Consider the following 22,740-nt stretch of genomic DNA (forward strand, 5'->3'; position numbering starts at 1 on the left):
CCCGTTTGGGCCTTATTTTACTACTACAAGAACATAACACCACATTCATCAATTTAAACTTACATTTATAAATTCGTGAGTCACATTTCTTGAAAATATAACGATTTTCATTTGTTTTATTTTCAGGGCGAAGCACTTGCAATGTCAACAAGAGTACCAGGCGACTTTCTAAAGAAAATGCCAAGTTCAACGGATTTACTTCAACTGGACTTTTTATGTGAAATATGACTTTAGATATGTAAACAGCAACCAGTTACCATTAAAGACTTTTTTGCGGCTTACGATAGGGAACCCTTAAAGAAACGGATATATTCGTACGGACATTTTATGTGAAATATGATTTGGATTATAAACAACAAACATTAAAGAAAACTTTTGCGATTCATATATTTGATCGTGGTTAAAATGTTGGCATTGCAGGTTTTGGTAGCCTACAACAAATAAAAACTTTTTTTTCGCTTCTATATTCTTTTGTGCATAATTATATATCTAGCTTGATTTGTTTGCATGTATTATTTGTAATTAAACGGCTTACGAAAGGGAACCCTTAAAGAAACGGATATATTCGTACGGACTTTTTATGTGAAATATGATTTGGATTATAAACAACAAACATTAAAGAAAACTTTTGCGATTCATATATTTGATCGTAGTTAAAATGTTGGCATTGCAGGTTTTAGTAGCCCACAGCAAAAAAAAAACTTTTTCTTCGCTTTTTAAAACTTTTTTTTTAAGGGGAAAAAAAATCCTAATTTTAAACTCACTTAAGGGACCAATTTTAGAAATTTAAACCCCCCCCCCAAAACCACAAATTCGTTTTGGAAATATAATTTGGCCCGTTCCTTTAAACCCTTTTTAAAAAGTTGACAAAAAGAATTTTAAGTTTGGGGGGATCAAAAACAGCTAAGAATTTTTTAAAAAGAAAATGGGTTTCACAACCCTTGAACTTTCACGAAGTTTGAGGGAGCTCGGAAGGCAGAAAATTATCAGGAACTGGTGCAAAAACAAAGGAGTAAAATATTCCTCAGAATAATATGTAACTTTCGTTTGTTTTCTTTATTTGCTTATTTTATCAATTTCTGAAATTATTCTTTTATCGTTAAATATAACACCATTAATTATCTTTTCACAATTAAGATTCTATTTGATTTTTTATGTGTTAAATAAGCATAAATTGTTAATCTGCAAAGCATTTAGTGTTGTGTTCTTAAATTTTGGAAAACAAATGAAAAAAAAAAAAGTAAAAAACATTTTAAAATACATTTAAAAAAGTTTTTCACTTTTTATTGGGTTCATAATAAATATTTACAAAATGTAAACGGGATTTTTAAACAAATTTTAATATTTCTTAACCTATTAATGTTTAATACCACGCCACATGCGTTTACTTTTTTTCCTCACATGACAACATAATAATAATTCTTCTTTACATCTGATTTGTGCTTTGTACAAAAAAAACAAAAGTTTTATTTTCTTTTTCTTTTCTTTTGTTTGCACAAATGTGAATGTAAAATGTAGATTAGATCTTTTAAAATTTTTTAAAAAACAAAAACAGATTTGATTTTACATTTTCCCTTCATGGTTTCCATAGCGGAAAAAATAAGGGCCTATTTTCAGTGTCAAAAGATTTGAGGGTAGAATTAAAGTTTAAAACAAAAATTTATTATTTATTAAATTTAAAAAAATTTTTTAAAACAGGGCCCCTCTGCATTCTACAGAAAATTTTTTTCAAAAAGGGGGTAGAACATTGTAAATGACCCTACTCTGTTTTTTATATTGAAAAAGGGTTCCCTGATTACTCTCAAAACGATTTTTTGTTAACAAAATTTCTAAGGGGCCATAGAAAGAAGAAATATAGAGATTTTAATTTCGTTTTACATGAAATTAAATTTAATTTTATTAAAATATTCAGTTTCAATTACAATATAGATTTACTGAGCCAATGATGACTGTATTTATTAATTAATAATTAAATCAAAATAAAATAAAGAGGGAGAATAATAAGTTTAAACAAACACATGCTATTATTTTATTCGACTGTCTCCGTGAAAGAGAGCGAACACCCACAAAGATATTATCTGACTAATAAAAGTCCCTGATAACGAAAGTGATACAAGTTGGATACATTGAATATGATAAAATTTTACCGTCATTTAGCAATTTATTTATCTCCCGCTTTAATAAAACAGCGGTAACTTGAGCCTTGTAGTTAAATATTGAAAAGAAAAAAATTGCTTTCAGTTTAAATTAAAAAACCGCAATTACGATTAATTTTAGCACCCACTAAGGAATACCGTTAGGGCCATCTCAGAATTATAAACGTTTTTATATCACAGGCGCAACCCGAAAGGTACTTAGGAAATTTACGAGGGGCGATTTTCTATGAATATTTGAATATCGAGGGGCAAAGGGGGTGAAAGGCGAGACAAAGGGCTTTGGAAACAAGGCGATAAAGGGAAAGACGGGGGACAATTTTTAGTAAAACGAAACTATCAATCGAAATATTCCCCCAAAATCGCTATCCCATTATCGAAATTATCGTCCCTGTCCCCCCCCCATGTTTTAATCGCACCTTTAAATCCGACTATCGCTTTTTCCCCATGGCGCTGTCGCACTTTCGTCTTCCGGTACACATGTGCACATCTTTTTTTTGTCTGCAGTTGGACACACTTATAATTATTTTACAGTCCCCATATATCTGTCATAGTTCGGGTTTTAGTCATATTTGTTGTAACAGACAATTTTCTTATCCAAGAATTTTATGAATTATCCATTTCATGCTTCTTTATAAAAAAAACTACTGGAAGGCGATAGTTGACAACTTAATGATGCGATGGTGACAATGAGATGATGTGATAGCGTCAATGCGATAACGCCAGTACGAATATGCGATAGTGCGATGGCAAAAGTGTGATAGTGCGATGGCGATAGTGCGATGGCGACAATGCGATAGTGCGATGGCGATAGTACGATATGACTATCACATTATCTCCATCGTACTATCGCATTTTCGCATTGACGTCATCGAATTGTCACATTGTCGTCATCAGGTTATCGCATTATCGCACTTTAGCCATCACATCATCGCATTGTCGTCATCGCATTATCGCCATCGTATTATCGTAGAATCTCATTGTCGCCTTGTGATATATAACGTTTATGAATTCCGTAATCCACTTTCTGTATATTTGGAATGTTATAAAAATGCTATACATTGTTGATTACAGCCTTAAAACCTCAGACAAAGAAGATTGCTAATGTCCCAGTGACAAAGTAGGTGCCAGACTTCCTGTGTTTCCCATAAGAGACTATATTGTTAATTATGAGAGATCATGTTTGGGACTAATACTTCAAATAGTAGAGTTGAAAACAAAAAATGCATTTTCTAATTTAAACACGATTTTTGACCTTGATTATATATACAGTATTATTAATAATGTATGTCTCTTAAATAATTTGTCTTTAAATATTATATAGCTAAAACAATATTTTTCAGTGTGTACCATGAAACCTTGATTACTTGCTTACTTACTTGTTTATCACTTATAACACATTAAACGCTTGTTTTATGTTAATATGCAAACTATTTGAAAGATTAGAGTATTAGTGTTGTGTTAAATAAAATAAAAAAGATGAATTTATACATTTAATAAAAAGTTTAATGAACATTTGCATTTAAAATCCATTTATAACAGAAAGTATTATAATAGCAAGACATACTTACTTAATCTACGGGTAAAATCGAAACTATTTAGTTTTCGAATGACATTGTTAAGTACCGAGAAATACCGAAAGATGATTTGTTTCAGCTGCTTTTTAATCTATATTGGATTTGGCAAAAAGACCAATAGTTGCGTATGATAGAAATGATGGTGATAACAAAGGTGTGGTTGTAGAAGTTGTTTCAATGTAAATTTTGCTATTTTCAACTACGTGAATGCGAACTAAAGATTAAGTTTGTTTATAATCAAGATATTGTTATGAAAAAAGTATTCTGCATTTATCTAAACAGCATATATAATACTTTTGCGTGTTCTAAAGTGTTGAAATTTTATATATTTACCTATTCAAAATGTTTTTATGACAGTTTGCAGTTATAAATTATTATTTTCTAAAATTAAATTATAAATTCACTAGTTACCTTCTACGCTATGTAAAAATGGTTCAAATACTTTTTACTGCATTTGAGTTTACAATAATCTGTGCCTTTTCTCAACATAAGGCTAGTTTATCAATGAATGCCTTCAAAAAACAGGAAGAAATCTTCCTGTAATTAAAAAAAACTTGCACGTATAATAAAAAGTTGCACGCCTTCAGATTTTGTTATGTACTTTATTTTTATTTCTGACAGTATCACAAAAAGGTAACAATTTAAGAAATATTTAAAATAAATAGAGATTATCTTTTGCACATACTTTCCTAAAAATTGGGAACGAGTATTATTTTGGCTATATTATACCAGAGCTGTGCAAAATAAATCACGAATTTGATTATTTACACATTTGCTTACAATAACCTACTCTTTAACTTGAATTCAAAATTTTAAATAATCATTTGCTCATCAAAAAAATATATGTAATCGTAAACTATTTTGCCTAAAAACTTATTTGTAGTTACATCGAAACCACTTCTTAAACTTTTACAGCTGTAATTTCTATGAAATAAAAATTCTCACATATGTTTCCTGATTGTTATTAAGTCATTTTGAACTGTATTTCACATTACTGAAATAATTATATTAATGCCAAAAGTTTGGTAATTCAAGTACTTCAAAGAAAATGTCTGTCTCTTACAGACCCGCTTTATCTCAAATTTCTTTTCGTTCTGTGAATATTCCATCTGCTAAACCTCGCATTCAGCTTGGCTAATTGGCCAATAAAACATCAATTATATGGCTGTTAATGTGAAATGGTGTGGCGTGGCATCTGTCATTCTGATATATAGGATACATTAACATAACGGAAATCTTGTAACGGTAGTCACAAGATGGTGTCAATAAAATGAATTTAGAGATTTGAAATGATCAAAAGAAAATGTATGACTGTTAATTAATATATAAAACAGAGCAATTGAAAAAAAAATCAAATAGAGTAAAATCCGTGCAGCTAAGTTAAAAGTATTATGACTGAAACATTACTATCATTTACTTTAAATAGTCTTTTTAGAAACATAATGCTGCGGCAAACATGAAGTGGATGTTAAATCATAAACAACCTTATATATAAAAAGGCATCAATTAACATATATAGCTGATTCAGCTCTTTCTACAGACTGAAAATGAAATTTTACTTCTATTTAGAGTATTTATTTGATTTTAACTAAAATACAAAATAGCAAACAAAAGAAATATTGTAGAGACGGGTTAACATCTTAACCATGCTTATAATGAGCAGCAGAGAAAAAAGTTTATGCTTTTGCATTTGTTTTTTCTGTATCTTAAATGCGAAAGAAATTTGTGAAACTTTACAACAAGAAAACTAGCAACCTTATTTTATAAAAATCTGTGTTGCATAACTAAATTTGGCCAAACACCTGGAAATGACCGAAGTGTCTGTCTTTAACGGTTTTCCATGGAAATCATCAAAATAATGAATTTCATCTTAATGGTGCGTTACGGCGATACTGACCCGACACTCACGCGGGTCACAGGTATAAAAAGCGGGGTTCTCTTGGAGAGGGCGTCACTCTTTATTGTATGTGCTTTGTGGACACACAACAATGCGGAAATCCATAAGACGGAGAAATCTGTAAGTTTTTTTTTATTTGTATTCACTTTTCAGATATTTTATTCTTTGTTTTATTATTTATTTTTGTTTGTTTATTTGTTTGTTTTTGCTTCTTTTGTGTGTGTCTTAGAGTACATTTGTATGGAAAACGCGTAAGAGTTTCGTTTTTTTGTTTGTTTTTTTTTTATCGATTTTCTTCTTTCTGTTACTTAGATTTGGTATTTTTAAACCAAACATTTAATATCTTACATGCTCTGCTGTATTACATTTGTTTATTACTATTAAAAACTATGTTTTGAGTTTGTCATCATCATAAATGTAGAATGTTTCTTTAACAATTTGAAAGAAAATTGCTTTAAAATGATTTTTAAATTTCCAATCTCTGTTAAAGGTTATATCTGTACCATCGTATGTAAAAATGAAAATAAAATAGAGAAGTTGATAAATTAACTTTTTTTTCTCATTAACACCAAATAATTTATTTTTACTTAAAGACAGTTTTAAATGAAAGATATAAATAATATATGTATAGTGCTGACAGTGCTGATAAAAAACTGGACGTTTTGTTTTAAATCGAATACATTTTAGATGCTAAGAAATGAATGATAGTCAAATAAAATGTCAGTCAAGTTAAAATAAAAGTCTGGATTGATTTTCAAATAAACATGTTGAAATTAAGGCCAGATATATCTTTAAATAGTTTGAAAACAGATACTTATATATATATATTGTATAATACATTGATGTGGTTTTTTTCTGTCTATTTTTTTGTGTCAGTGGCGAGCAAAGAGTTCTCCAGCTAGACATTGCTAAGGAATACTGCAAACGTTATGATGATCCTCCAGGATTTCTTGTTAAACTTATAAATGACGATATAGGTATGTTTCCAGGAAGTAGTAAATAAGTACTCCTTTTTATGCATTTACTTGTTTGTAGCTTATATTAACATTTGCACCTCACACAGAACGATTGTATTAGCAGTATTTAATTTTTGATGATGCATGATCTTTAACCAAATACAGTAATTGAATTTTACAGTATGAAGCATTCGTCATTATTTATTCTTTTTTAAAATAGAAATTAAAATTATATATTAATTTTAACAGGTTTGTAGGTAAACTGTTTATTTGCTAAAGCCAGATGTGACACAATTAACATCGGTAGCAAAAAATTATATGATAGCGATTATAGTCTGGAAGTAATTTGTTTGAATTCTAATCGTACCTTTTCTATTAAATAGAATAATTTAAATACATGTATAGAATCGAACTATTTGAAATAAGATATCAAAAAGGTGATATCATTTATTATGGATTAAGCAGAAAACACTAAGTTAATGTGAATAATTTACTTAAAATTTACATTATACCAGAAGTCCACATTGCTTATTATTATGCATCTATTTTTATTATTTCAAGGGGAGGGTGTACTTACTACACGAAGATTTCAGTGTGGTGACTTTTTGCTAGAGTACAAGGGTGATTTGATTAGAAACTTTGATGAAGCGTTAGCCAGAGAGAAGGAATATGCAGACAGTGACTATGGAAGCTTTCTTTACTTTTTCAAGTATAAATCTAAAAATATGTGGTAAGCATATTATTCATTGTTTCGAAATAAAAGTAAAGGTTTGTTCAAATATGATTTTTATAGTAATCATGAGAAAATAATGAAAATAAATATGAAATAATAATATTCATTACAATAATAATAATAATAATAATAATTAATAATAATAATAAGAAGAAGAAGAAGAAGAAGAAGAAGAAAAAGAAGAAGAAAGATGCAACAATCTTGTTAACTTTTTTCAGCATTGATGCCACGCATGATATATTCTGGCAGGGGCGCAAGGTTAATGACGCTGAAAAGGGTAGCACCTTGCAAAATTGCGTAATGAAAATAATTGAAATTGATGGAACACCACATTTATGCCTTTTTGCATCGAGAGATATAGGGTTGGATGAGGAGCTCCGTTTTGATTACGGGGTACCAAATTTACCTTGGAGGAAGGTAAGCGAAGTTATACTTATTTCTTATTGTATTACTGTTACTTAAAAGTGATATTATCCATATAAACTGTATAACCAGTGTGAGTTTCTTAAACAACTGATTTATTTGCTAGTGTGCAAATATTCCTTTGGATTTTTAAATGTAAAAGCCTTTTCCTCATAGTTTTGTTTCTTTAAGATTGCACAAATTACTTGATGAAATGGTATATAACTGATAGAATTTGTATCTTTCTTAAGCGAAATGCCTAAGATTGTTTGAAGAAGTAAGAACATTTTAAGAATAACTAAATGATTTTAAACCAATGATCTTTTTGGAATATTCGTTAACTATATAATTTCAGGCAAAAAAGACATTAGAAGGTAATTTTGTTATTATATAGTTGAATATCTTTTACGTTTAAATATTGTTTAAAAATAGTTACATAGGATATAGCAAAGAAGCCGAAAACATAAGTTTTAATTAAGTATTAAAATTAATACGACTTAAAAGAAAGGCACAATTATCCACTGTAATTATAAGTGTTACAATTATGTTTTAATACCTAAATGTCTTTGTTTGGTAACTGACCTTGCATAAAATCATATAAAATATGCAGGTTTAAATAACTGATTTATTTTTTATAACGACTTTGCAATCACAGTTTAAATTTTCATATTTATGTTTCAAAGTAGCAAACACTGCACAAAATGGCAACAAAAACAGAGGAAACGAAAGTGCTAAATCTCATAGTAGTACTTCCCAATGCAAATGCACCAGAAAAGGTACGTTTTTTAGACATAGAATAGAACTTTCCAATAAAAAACAGTATACCATCATTAAAATTCGCACTATCGAGATTTTTGTATTAAAAAGTATTTTAAAATTAAATTAAAGATAAAATGAAAATAATCTTAGTTTTGTTTCAAAATCTGATTTTTTCTATTGTGTATTTCAACGCATAAATAATTACATTGAAAATTAAGATATTTTGCATTTTATAGCTAGAATCATTGCTTTCAGGAATATCGCCAGTCACTGCGGATCAAGATGTGAATTTGAAATATTCTGTAAATGAAAGCGACATACATACAAACAAACCTACATCCAACCCTGCACAGACTGAAATTGATGCCAATGGTATTGAATTCATTTATTTTTAATTGGCCTTATTTTATTAAAACATAAAATTAACATAAATATTTGTAAATATACAAACCCCGATAAGTTTTACTTAAATTATTTTAGGTTATGGTAATATATCTTTGAACACTGGTAACTTATTACAACAAGCTTTTCCTATTTTCATTTAATTAGTCTCTGTCAAAACGAACATGTATATATCTGAGTATAAAACACCCCATATTTGTGAAACAACATTAAAAATCGAATGTAATTAATAAATTGTTTTAGGGTCAATGATTGATTTCACAAAAGATGTAAACCCTACTGACCAACATTGTGAAATAGATTTTGTGGTTTCAGAGAGCAATGTTCTTTCAGACAACAATAGCAACAAAGGTATCCTTGAAAATCGTTAAGTAAGTTAAACGTTCACGTATCGGAAAAAAATTTATGTTTGTGCTTATTTGAACATAAAACATCAATATTCGACACACATGTGCTTTCCCTTGCCGCCAGGAATTTAATATAAGAATATTGGATAAATTTACTTTTGAAATGTTTTTTTTCTCTAAATTTCACTTAACAAGTGGGGCGTATATATATATATATATATTATTCATATATTTTACCCCATATTTAAGTTCAACAATATGTTTATTCTTATTACTTAATCAAAGATTTCCCTTTTTAATCACATGTAACTAATGAATTGTTCAGCTTGAAGTTTTACACATTTTCGTACAAATGTTAAAAAAGAAACCATACAAATATATATTAAACATTCATAAAAAAAACTTCACAGGAGCAACCGCTACAGCAGCAAAAGACACTTTTGACACAATATATGGCAGTGAAAACAGAGGTAACGATAGTATAAACTCTCAAAGCAGTACTTCCACATGTCTTACTAGCGACAAAGGTAAGTTTTTTTTCAAGATAAAAATAGAACTTACCAATGACAAAAATATTAGTATACAATCATAAGAAACCACACTGTCGAGTTTCTTTTATCAAAAAGTATTTTGAAATTGAATTAAAGATAAAATGAAAATAATCTAAGTTTGTTTCAAAATCTGATTTTGTCTATTGTGTATTTCAACGCATAAATATCTACATTGAAAATTCAGATTTTTTGCATTCATAACTAGAATCATTGCTTTCAGGAATACCCCCAGTCACTGCGGATCAAGATATGCATTTGAAATATTGTGGAAATAAAAGCAACATGCATACAAACAAACCTAGACACAACCCTACACAGACTGAAATTGATGCCAATGGTATTGAATTTATTTATTTTTAATTGGCCCTATTTTATAAAAACATAGAATTAATATAAATATTTGTAAATATGCATACCCCCATAAGTTTTACATAAATTATATTAGGTTATGGTAATATTTTTTAGAACATTAGTAACACATAACAACAATAAGAATGAGTTTTTCCTATTTTCATTTAATTAGTCTTTGTCAGAATGAACATGTATATATTTGAGTATAAAACACCCCATATTTGTGAAACAACATTAAAAAACGAATGTAATTAATACATTGTTTTAGGGTCAATGATTGAGTTCACAAAAGATGTAAACCATACTGACCAACATTGTGAAATAGATTGTGGTTTCAGAGAGCAATGTTCTTCAGACAACAATAGCAACAAAGGTATTTCTTGATAATCGTTAAGTAAACGCTCACGTTGCGGAAAAAAATTATGTTTGTGCTTATTTGAACATAAACATCAATATCGACACACATGTGCTTTCCCTTGCCGCCAGGAATTTAATATAAGAATATTGGATAAATTTACTTTTGAAATGTTTTCTTTTTCTAAATATCACTTAACATGTGGGGCGTATATATATATTATTCATATATTTCACCCCATATTTAAATTCAAAAATGTGTAAGATCCTATTACTTAATCAAAGATTTTCTTTTTTTAATCACATGCAACTGATGACTAGAACAGCTTAAAAACTTACATATTTTAGTACAATTGTAATTGTAGAAAAATATACAATTATATATTAAACATTCATAAAAATGGTTCACAGGAACAACCGCTACAGCAGCAAACACGTTTGACACAATATATGGCAGTGAAAAAAGAGGTAACGATAGTATAAACTCTCAAAGCAGTAATTCCACATGTCTTACCAGCGACAAAGGTAAGTTTTTTTTCAAGATAAAAATATAACTTACCAATGACAAAAATATTAGTATACTATCATAAGAAACCACACTGTCGAGTTTCTTTAATCAAAAAGTATTTTGAAACTGAATTAAAGATAAAATGAAAATAATCTTAGTTTGTTTCAAAATCTGATTTTGTCTATTGTATATTTCAACGCATAAATAACTACATTGAAAATTCAGATTTTTTGCATTCATAACTAGAATCATTGCTTTCAGGAATACCCCCAGTCACTGCGGATCAAGATGTGAATTTGAAATATTCTGTAAATGAAAGCGACATACATACAAACATACCTACATCCAACCCTGCACAGACTGAAATTGATGCAAATGGTATTGAATTCATTTTTTTTTGATTGGCATTATTTAATTAAAACATAAAATTAACATAAATATTTGTGAATATACAAACCCCCATAAGTTTTACTGAAATTATATCAGGTTATGGTAATATATCTTAGAACATGGGTAAATCATTACAACAATAAGAATGAGTTTTTCCTATTTTCATTTAATTAGTCTCTGTCAAAATGAACATGTATATATTTGAGTATAAAACACCCCATATTTGTCAAACAACATGAAAAAACGAATGTAATTAATACATTGTTTTAGGGTCAAAGTTGGAGTTTACAAAAGATGAAAACCATACTGACCAACATTGTGCAGATGACTGTGGTTTCAGAGAGCAATGTTCTGCAGACAACAATAGCAACAAAGGTATTTCTTGATAATCGTTAAAGTTAACATTCACGTAGCGGAAAAAATATGTATATCTGTGTTTATTTGAACATAAACATCAATATCGACACACATGTGCTTTCCCTTGCCGCCAGGAATTTAATATAAGAATATTGGATAAATTTACTTTTGAAATGTTTTTTTTTCTAAATTTCACTTAACAAGTGGGGCGTATATATATATTATTCATATATTTCACCCCATATTTAAGTTCAACAATGTGTAAGATCTTATTACTTAATCAAAGATTTTCCTTTTTTAATCACATGCAACTGATGACTAGAACAGCTTAAAAACTTACATATTTTAGTACAAATGTAATTGTAGAAAAACATACAATTATATATTAAACATTCATAAAAATGGTTCACAGGAACAAACGCTACAGCAGCAGACACGTTTGACACAATATATGGCAGTGAAAAAAGAGGTAACGATAGTATAAACTCTCAAAGCAGTACTTCCACATGTCTAACCAGCGACAAAGGTAAGTTTTTTTCAAGATAAAAATAGAACTTACCAATGACAAAAATATTAGTATACCATCATAAGAAACCACACTGTCGAGTTTCTTTTATCAAAAAGTATTTTGAAATTAAATTAAAGATAGAATGAAAATAATCTTAGTTTTGTTTCAAAATCTGATTTTGTCTATTGTGTATTTCAACGCATAAATATCTACATTGAAAATTCAGATTTTTTGCATTCATAACTAGAATCATTGCTTTCAGGAATACCCCCAGTCACTGCGGATCAAGATGTGCATTTGAAATATTGTGGAAATGAAAGCAACATACAAACAAACCAACCTAGACACAACCCTGCACAGACTGAAATTGATGCCAATGGTATTGAATTTATTTATTTTTAATTGGCCCTATTTTATAAAAACATAGAATAAATATAAATATTTGTAAATATACATACCCCCATAAGTTTTTTATAAATTATATTAGGTTATGGTAATATTTTTTAGAACATTAGTAACACATAACAACAATAAGAATGGGTTTTTCCTATTTTCATTTAATTAGTCTCTGACAAAATGAACATGTATATATCTGAGTATAAAACACCCCATATTTGTGAAACAACATTAAAAAACGAATGTAATTAATACATTGTTTTAGGGTCAATGATTGAGTTCACAAAAGATGTAAACCATACTGACCAACATTGTGAAATAGATTGTGGTTTCAGAGAGCAATGTTCTTCAGACAACAATAGCAACAAAGGTATTTCTTGATAATCGTTAAGTAAACGCTCACGTAGCGGAAAAAAATTATGTTTGTGCTTATTTGAACATAAACATCAATATCGACACACATGTGCTTTCCCTTGCCGCCAGGAATTTAATATAAGAATATTGGATAAATTTACTTTTGAAATGTTTTTTTTCTTCTAAATTTCACTTAACAAGTGGGGCGTATATATATATTATTCATATATTTCACCCCATATTTAAGTTCAACAATGTGTAAGATCTTATTACTTAATAAAAGATTTTCCTTTTTTAATCACATGCAACTGATGACTAGAACAGCTTAAAAACTTACATATTTTAGTACAAATGTAATTGTAAAAAAACATACAATTATATATTAAACATTCATAAAAATGGTTCACAGGAACAAACGCTACAGCAGCAGACACGTTTGACACAATATATGGCAGTGAAAAAAGAGGTAACGATAGTATAAACTCTCAAAGCAGTACTTCCACATGTCTAACCAGCGACAAAGGTAAGTTTTTTTTAAGATAAAAATAGAACTTACCAATGAAAAAAATATTAGTATACCATCATAAGAAACCACACTGTCGAGTTTCTTTTATCAAAAAGTATTTTAAAATTAAATTAAAGATAGAATGAAAAGAATCTTAGTTTTGTTTTGTCTATTGTGTATTTCACTGCAATAACAAGAACATTATAAAATTCAGATACTTTGCATTTTATAGCTAGAAAGATTTCTTTCAGGAAAATCGCCAGTCACTGTGGATCAAGATGTGCATTTGAAATATTGTGTAAATGAGAGCAACATATATACAAACAAACCTACATGCAACCCTGTACAGACTGATATTGATGGAAATGGTATTAAATTCATTCATTTTTTTATTTTTACATGGCCATATTATATGAAATATAGAATTAATATGAAAATTTGTGAACATATATTTACTTAATTTATATTAGGTTATGATAATATATTTTAGAACATTGGTAACACAAAACAACAAGAAGAATGAGTTTTTCCTATTTTCATTTAATAAGTCTCTGTCAAAACGAACATGTATATATCTGAGTATAAAACACCCCATATTTGTGAAACAACATTAAAAATCGAATGTAATTAATACATTGTTTTAGGGTCAATGATTGAGTTCACAAAAGATGTAAACCATACTGACCAACATTGTGAAATGGATTGTGGTTTCAGACAGCAATGCTCTTCAGACAACAATAGCAACAAAGGTATTTCTTGAAAATCATTAAAGTAAACGTTCGCATAGCAGTAAAATATATTTGTGCTTATTTGAACATAAACATCAATAAATAGAATTTTAATAAATTTACTTTTGAAATGTTTTTTTTCTTCTAAATTTTACAAGTGGGGCGTATATATACTATTCACCCCATATTTAAGTTCAACAATGTAAAAATGTTTTTTGACTTAAAGATTTTGTAGATTTTGCTAATGGTGAGTATGAAAGTAAAAGACGAAATTAATTTACATAACCCATGTTAATCTTTAAAATTTAATTTTTAATAGACTACTGAAGTACATACATTTTTTCTAATTTTAGGTTTCTCATTTTGTCTTAGCCTAAGCCCATAAATTCATTTCCTTTTCAAAGAGTATACTTATAAAAGTAAAAGTAATTTGTGAGCAAATTTTACTGTGCACATGAGAAAGTTATATAAAGCATTTTACAGAATAAAAATTACAATTACATTTATACAGGATCAAAGACAATGATTAAGTTTAAAACAATGGATCAGACAAGAAATCGCAAAATGCTGAGTTTCATGTGTAACGGCAGTAACACAGGTACGTTTTGAAATGCATATTTCTATCCAAAAAAACATGAATATGATATATGTAACTTGATAAAGAAACACAAAGAAATCAAAATAAGAATAAATGCCCCGTCGTTACCTTATTTATTGAGTGTCAAAGACAAAAAACGATGCTAAAACAATAAGATATTTTTTTCTATTATTCGAGCAATTACGCTAAAATACAGTCTATTTCGTTAGAATAGAATGATTACATTCTAGTTTATGGTTGAATGATTATTATTTTTATTTTACTAAACTATTAAACTCGCGTTAAGTATATTTTGTATGAGAATTAATATTTGCATCTGTCTTTGTATTGTATTTTATATTGCTACATATATTTATTTTATAGATGGAGAAGATGATGATGACGATCTCGATTATATACCCCCAAGCAGTGGTACAATTATATATAACTTTATGTTTGTACATAATAAAGAAATTAAAGACTTTTTTAATTAAACGCAAATTAAAGTATTAAAACTAATTTCTAATAAAGAATATATATTAATATCTTGAAATTAATAATAAAAAAATCCTGTAGAATAATTCTGTAGAATATATTTGATCTTCTTTAGATGAAGATATCGATGAAACAGACGATGAAAACGAATATATTCCAATTATTGAAGGTAAATACTTCATTTGCAATCCTTTTATGAATCCTTTTATGAATTAAAAGCTTACTAAAACCCTTAAAAAGGTTGCTGTTTTCAATATAGCGCGATTCTAAGATTTTAAATTTCTTGCCTGTTTTGATAGTATGATATATAATATAATTTGATCATGTTTAGTACGACATAATTTAGATCACATTTTATGTAAGAACTACTATGCTGTAATTACCTGTGCTAAAATTATAAACCCACGTGTTCTAGATCCCAGGTGCGTTACGAAGAACTTTGCTCCGATTTTTGAAAATGCAGATCAAAATGACGCAAGAATTAACAACCGACGCAACAACGCAACAGGTATTTTGGTATTTTCTTTACAATAAATTATTCATGACAAATGCTGAAACATTGTTATAATGACAGAGAAAAATACTGTTTTATATAAGCTTTATTTGTCATTTAAAGAGCAGGCTGTTCGATACACTGTAAGGGTTGACGATCAACTCAGTATGACATATATTTGTTGTTGTTTTTTTCAATTTTGTAGATGGTGACCAAAATGATACCAATGATGATAGTGATAATGGTTATAAAGAAAGTAATGGTAATGATGATAAATGCCCCACAAATCAAGGTAAATATGATTCGCACATTCTTAAATAGTTCAATTGTAATTCAATAACATAAGCGTACAACTAATTTTGCTACTAGCCTGTCAATAAAATATTTCATTGATACTGACTTATCTTCGGCTGTAAATTTATTTAGAGATCATTGCTCCAAAGAATTTTTACATTTTGAAAAGCAATGTATACAACAAGATGTTGTCAAATATGTAATAGTTTTTCATTTAATTAACAGGTGACGGAAGAAGTAAGAATACAACTGACGATGACCTGTCTAAAAAGAGAGAAACAAATAGTAACAAATCCATGCACCTGGATGAAACATACAGGCGTCAAATGATTAACGGTAATATTGTTAACAACATATCTATGTAAATTGTTTTTCAACACAAAAATTTAAATTTTAACTTTATATATTCATATGTTTATTAGAATATTGAGTAAGAGAATAAAATATAGATCTTAATAACATTTTTACTTAATAAAATGTCTCGAAAAACATATTTTTAAGATTATGATATATATTTTTTATATATTTTCAGTTACCGTGCCAACATATTCTAAGAAAGATGATGGGAAACGAGATTATAGGAAAATAAATTATTGTTTATACTGCAAACGTTCATTTACATCGAAAATAGCACCACATTATATCAATATACATTACGACGAACCCTTTGTCAAAAATATCATACTTTCTTCACCGGAATCAGAGGCGCGGAAAACTCTGCTGATAGAACTTGAAAACAGAGGAAACTTTGAACATAATGTAAAAGTAGGTGTTTTTTTACCTTGAGCCAATTCTTGACGATTTTCCAGATATTCTAAAAAGCTACCGCTAATATTTAAATTTTGTTCTTTTACTTTACAGGTAATCGAAAAAAGCGAGGGACAATTGGTTGTCGCAAGAAGACCCAACATCAAACAGAGAGAAAAATATGTTGCATCAGACTTTTTGCCATGTGAATATTGCTTTGGATTCTATTTAAGAGAAAACCCTATGGCTTCATATCAATAACTGTCGATTAAAACCAAAGCAAAAACAGCCTTCTATGAAGAATTATTGCCGTGATGCAAAAATGATGCTTTCTCCATTTCTAAAGAAGCTTAACGAAGAAGACGCTTCGTTGGAAGCATTTTTTGCCGGGATGAAAGAAACAACAGCAAATCCAGGAATCCCAATCCTTTGTAAAAATGATCAACTTATACAAGAATTTGCCAAGTCTATGATTCATCGCTTAGGGGAAGAAAGTGAACAAAGAGTGAAGGACCTAGATAATGCAAGAACAAAAGTTAGAACCGTAGGGAGGCTACTGAAAAGGTTGCATCAGGATACTGAAGTCCTAAGTCCTCTATCAGAATTCATAAATGGGAGAAATTTTTTGAAAGTAGTTGACGCTACTAAAAGTCTAGCGTTAGAATGCGATTCTCCACAGTTAGCCCTTACACTTGGCCACTACATTAAACATATAGCGTTGCTAAAAGGAAGTATTGGAATTCAGGAGGAAAATACCCAAATTGTAAACGAAGCGCGTGATTTTAAAGAATTATTCAGTGCTCATTGGAATAATAGAGTCTCGTCTGTAGCAAAAAGAAGGCAAAAGATGAGACATATCAATAAGCCAGCTAGAGTTCCATTGACATCAGACCTTATTAAGCTTAAAGAATGGATGGAAAAAGAGTTGAAGCTGATAACAAATATTCAGAATCCAACAAGAAGCGAGTGGGAAAGAACAGCACGAATGACGATGGTAAGGATCGTAATGTTCAACAAACGGAGAATTGCAGAAGTTTCTGAAATGAAAGTGTCAGACTTTCTGCAGGCGGAACAGAATGACGAAATGGACAGTGAGATATACAACTCTCTGGATATGTCGGAGAAGATTCTCTCAAAACGGTATGTCACTAGTACTTTTTTATTTCAGTAAACGAAAAATCTGACATCTAAATATTTATCAAATAATTTAATGAGGAAGCCCCCCCCCCCCCCCCCAAACAACTTAGTGCTTAAATTTAAATAATATTTTGTGCAATGACAATATGTCTATTTCAGAATGAAAGTTATCGAAGTGCGTGGCAAGTCTACCAGAGGTCTCCGGAAAGTTTGTGTACTTCTAACACCAGACATGATTGATGCATTGAAATACCTACAGAGGACTCAGAATAGTACCAGTCAATTTTTGTTCTGCAGGTAATTGTTAATTACAAAATTATAATGTGTTGTATCATTAAAATGATAAAATTCTACGCTTTTGTTACTCTATTGTTGAATGTATACATATAATATGCATTGAAGAATGTATCACTGATTTTGAATACAGCAGAGAGAAAGATGAAACTAGCATATGTTGATATAAACGTAATTTTCTTTAAATCTTTATTTCGATAAGAACATATTCCTGATTTTATTAACTGTTATTCCTCTAAGGCAAAGCGACAACACCCCAATTGATGGCTGCACTGCAATGAGAATAATCGCAAAGGAATGTCCAGGATTACAGGAACCAAGTAGAATACGAACAAGAGAAATGCGAAGGTATCTGGCGACAACAACACAGGTAAGTGATGTTATGAAACTATCGCGTTTTATAACAATAAAATATAACTGCTTAGCACAAATTACAATTATTAATAAGGAGGTAAAAAGTTGTAACTGTTCTTTTAATGTTGGTACAGATTCTCGATATGTCAGGGGCAGAATTAAAAATGGTTGCCGATCACATGGGACACAATGTCAACATTCACACAGATGTGTATCGTCTTCAAAGTTCTATCATCGAGAAAACTAAAGTGGCACGTGTGCTTATGGCGATGGAAAATGGGAACATCAGCAAATATCAAGGACAAAATCTTCAAGACATTTCACTTGAAGGTAATGTGTTACAAAATAACAAATGTATGCTCATAAAATCAAATCAAATCTACAATACCTTCAAAGTATCTGCATGTAAACATTAAAATATAAACCTTTGTATGTTTTTTTTTCTTTAAAAAATACAGTGTCAATTCATATTTTGTGAAAAAAAAGCGAAATTTATTTGAAAATTAGTTCTGTGTGGTTTATTTATATCTTGTCCATTCTCACTTGCAGATATAGCAGATCCTATCTCATTCGAGGACTGTTGGTCGGAGGGAGCAAAAGAAACAGGCACAGGTACACAATAGTATAATTTTTTAATTAAAATCACCAAATAAAGAATATGTTTAAAATTATACTTATTTTATGTAATTTGTAATTTGGAAGCAATGCATTTGGAGAAATGCGGCGCATAAAATATTTAAAAAATCTTTAATAAATGAAACTGAGTATAATTATACTCTAAAATAAATCAAATATGTAGTTAATCGTCAAAAACTTGACCACTTATAAAAACTTAAGATCTTTTAAGTTAAAACAAAACAACTTTTTGATGGCATAGTTTTGTTTTTTAGAGGCAGTCCTTTCAACTTCGGAAGGTATAACGGATGAAGAGGTGGACAGTGATCTCGAAGAACACACTTTGGAACAAACAGGTAATCCAGTGTTCCATCCATAAAAGATTTATATGCTTTAATTAGTGTTTGATACAAGTATCTGTATTAGCATTAACTAACAAAGTTTATTCTTCGATATTATTGAAGTGTATATACAAGAAACAGATACATGATATAATTATATGTATCACAGCAGATGTATTAATTTGATACATTAATTTAGTGACTGAATTAGTATTTATATATGTTATTGGAAGTCTTACTTTTTAGCTAGATTTATTCATTGTATACAGCTATTAGACTAATATTGTATGTTTATTTCAATTCAAACAGTTGAAGACCAGGTGGCCGATAACGATGACAATGAAGGAACGATGTCACTTGTTCGACATTTGAAAAGAAAAAATGGTACAAAACGCTTTTTTAAGTAATAATTGCATTTTGTACATGCTGCAATAGAGTTCAGTTTTTATCCACTCACCGGGTATTCAGTAGTGAAACACTTAGTTTTAATTGAACGAAAGCCTTAACAATTTGTTCACGAATATCAACACAGTTAAGGTCGTTGACTTCAAACCACTTGCCCCTCACCTCTGTTGGTTCGAATCCCGACAGGGACTTTGGATTCTTTCATGTGAGGAAGATATCCAGCTAGGTTACGAAACGTCGGTGGTTCTTCTCAGGTACCCGTGAGTGCCTGAAATAATGCACGGATGGGCACCTGAGTTCTTTCTCCATCAGAAAAGCTGGAAAGTCGCGATATGACCTATACTGTGTCGATGTGACGTAAAACCCAAAACAAACAAACAAACAAAATCATCACATTATTTAATTTTCATCATTATACTTTTAAAGTTAGAACTGCATTTTTTAATCGAGTTCATTTTAAATCTACTCAACGGCTATTTAGCAATGAAATTTTAAGTTTTAATCTTATGATAGTTTTAAGAACTTAATACCTTCGCATTATTTAATTATTCTTTTATCATTATCTTTTTGCATTTTTTCATTAAATAACTTGGTGTATTGATATTACAGAAACGCAGACAAATGCACAAACAGCAAAGATTAAGCGAATGAGATGGACGGATCAAGAAAATGATGTTTTTCGGAAGTATCTGTCTTCAAATATTTCACAGAAAACAATGCCTTCGGGAGATAAACTACACAAACTGTCAGAAAAGTTACCTGGTAGAACAGTGGCTCAAATAAGGACAAAAATCCACAACATTTTGTCAGGGAAGTTGAAAAAATATTGAAATGACTTTTGAAAAACCAGAATTATATTAACGAATTTCACGCGTTGTGTCAATTTTGGAGGAATATGAAAGACATTTGTTGTTTTAAAAATTTTGCAACAGGTATTGACTTTTATTATACAGTAATGTTAATAAGTCTGATGAGAGTTTAAGCACATTGAGCGAAGTGTTAGCTGACGGTAAAATATTAAATATGACTAAAATTCATTCACCTGAAAATGGATATTATTAACATGATTTCATGACTTTCGTTGATATACTTGTGAAATGTTGACTTTGACATTGGAGAGATAACACAGAATTAAAGTCAGTCAAAAATTCATGCCAAAACAGTAAAGAAAACAATTCCTTAATGACATAGTCCATCTTGACTGCGACTTTCGAGAATCTTTACAATAATTTAAAAGAATGTTTGCAAAATTAACTAAGTTAACAATACTTATTAGTTTTTGTTAGTAACACATTTTTCAATTTATTACATTTATTACACTCATGTACATAATATTTCAACTTTCTCTGTTATTTCTGTTATATTTTTGTTAAAATATTACATTTTTATATTATAATATATATACAAAACATTAACCTGTATTACGACCATGCAACATAATGGCCAGACATCACTTGGTGTTGATTGCCCCCAATTAATTGTCGTAATCTTCCCTCTGGCGTAAACAAATACACCGGGTCAAATGAGGTCATTAATATATATATCTATTGATTAGACGCTTGCTTTACAATTTATCTTTAGCATTCAAGCGTCAACATGATCAGTTTAAACCACTTCTGGCTAATTAATCTAAGCAGCTATGGTGTGAGAAACGATTAATTTGTCGGCGTAATTAGGATGTAATAGCCAGGTGAATAGCATCTAAAATTGTTTGTTGTGCATCACAATTTATAGCAAGTATGGTAAAAATTGCTAATTACACCAAATTATCAGTTCATGTGTGCTTTATTTCGATATGTAATTAATGTATAAATCATAATGAGAGTCATAACTATATTAATACCTCATATTTTTTCTTCTAAAGGGGAAACTTGAAACACTAGCCGTAAATTAATATTTTCATTATATTAATGATTTATCATATTATCGTACATTTAAAATGTTTTTTGTTTTAAAAAAATATGTGTTTCTTTTTACTCGTTTAATAATTAAGTACATTTACTATGTGCATAAAACTATACAAGGTATACATTAAGTTAAGTTGGACTTCGTCAGCTGTTAAAGTGACCTATTCACTATTAAGACCAGATCACTATTAAGACCACTTTGAGTCAGTCCCGTTAGTGGTCTTAATAGAAATTACTGTATATATATTTATATATAATAATGGAATGTCAACCTCTTTTATTCATTTTTGCATGTATATTATTTACAAACCTTTTATTCTATTGTAAAATGATCTTTTTTTTTTCAAAAAATGTTGTAAATAAAAATGTTTCAATCTACCTAAATGTTTGTTTGCTTTTTAAAAGCTTGTTACATAATAAATTGAAATATCTATCAAGGTGCCTATGGGCGTGTTCTAATCCGAATATAATATGAAGAAATAATAAATTATTATCAAAGCAAAGATAATTATCTCGACCGGCCATTCGTTCGTTTAACTTAAACATTTTTTTTATATCAAACTGATTACAAATCACGTTGTAAAATGTCAATAGAATAGGTGAAAAGAACTCGGTTTATTGAGGATGTTTGTTCAGTCACACTTCTTTGCAGTACTATTGCTGTGCAATGTTTTTATATAAACAACAATTGGTCAAGAAAGTAGTTTTTATTCGTATCTACAAGATTGAAAATGTTCATAAAAGATAGTGACAAGTGTAACAGCGCTGACCTAACACAGTAAAAATAGGAAATTTATCTTTTCTCATCAATGACACAACATGATTCTAAAAGACCAAATGACAGAATTAACAA

At 29.4% G+C, this 22,740-nt stretch overlaps 1 protein-coding gene across 1 annotated transcript; it reads left to right on the forward strand.

The window, feature by feature from the left end:
* Positions 1-15,566: 15,566 nt before the first annotated feature.
* On the forward strand, positions 15,567-22,294 carry LOC132730151 (uncharacterized). The gene is made up of 11 exons (XM_060716008.1): positions 15,567-15,808; positions 15,999-16,085; positions 16,313-16,423; positions 16,620-17,974; positions 18,131-18,268; positions 18,506-18,635; positions 18,754-18,949; positions 19,169-19,231; positions 19,510-19,590; positions 19,885-19,959; positions 20,590-22,294. Exons 4-11 carry the CDS (start codon positions 17,130-17,132, stop codon positions 20,808-20,810), a joined length of 1,749 nt encoding a protein of 582 aa, XP_060571991.1. The 5' UTR covers positions 15,567-15,808; positions 15,999-16,085; positions 16,313-16,423; positions 16,620-17,129; the 3' UTR covers positions 20,811-22,294.
* Positions 22,295-22,740: the final 446 nt, after the last annotated feature.

This window comes from Ruditapes philippinarum, unplaced genomic scaffold (genome assembly GCF_026571515.1).
Source record: "Ruditapes philippinarum isolate M1 unplaced genomic scaffold, ASM2657151v2 ctg10049_1_1_1_1, whole genome shotgun sequence".
Lineage (NCBI taxonomy): Eukaryota > Metazoa > Mollusca > Bivalvia > Venerida > Veneridae > Ruditapes > Ruditapes philippinarum.

Coding starts and splice junctions, on each gene's coding strand:
- LOC132730151 (XM_060716008.1), top strand. CDS start 17,130: ATGAAGAATTATTGCCGTGATGCAAAAATGATGCTTTCTCCATTTCTA. Junction 18,950..19,168: donor TCAAGACATTTCACTTGAAG/GTAATGTGTTAC, acceptor TCTCACTTGCAG/ATATAGCAGATCCTATCTCA. Junction 19,591..19,884: donor ACACACTTTGGAACAAACAG/GTAATCCAGTGT, acceptor CAATTCAAACAG/TTGAAGACCAGGTGGCCGAT.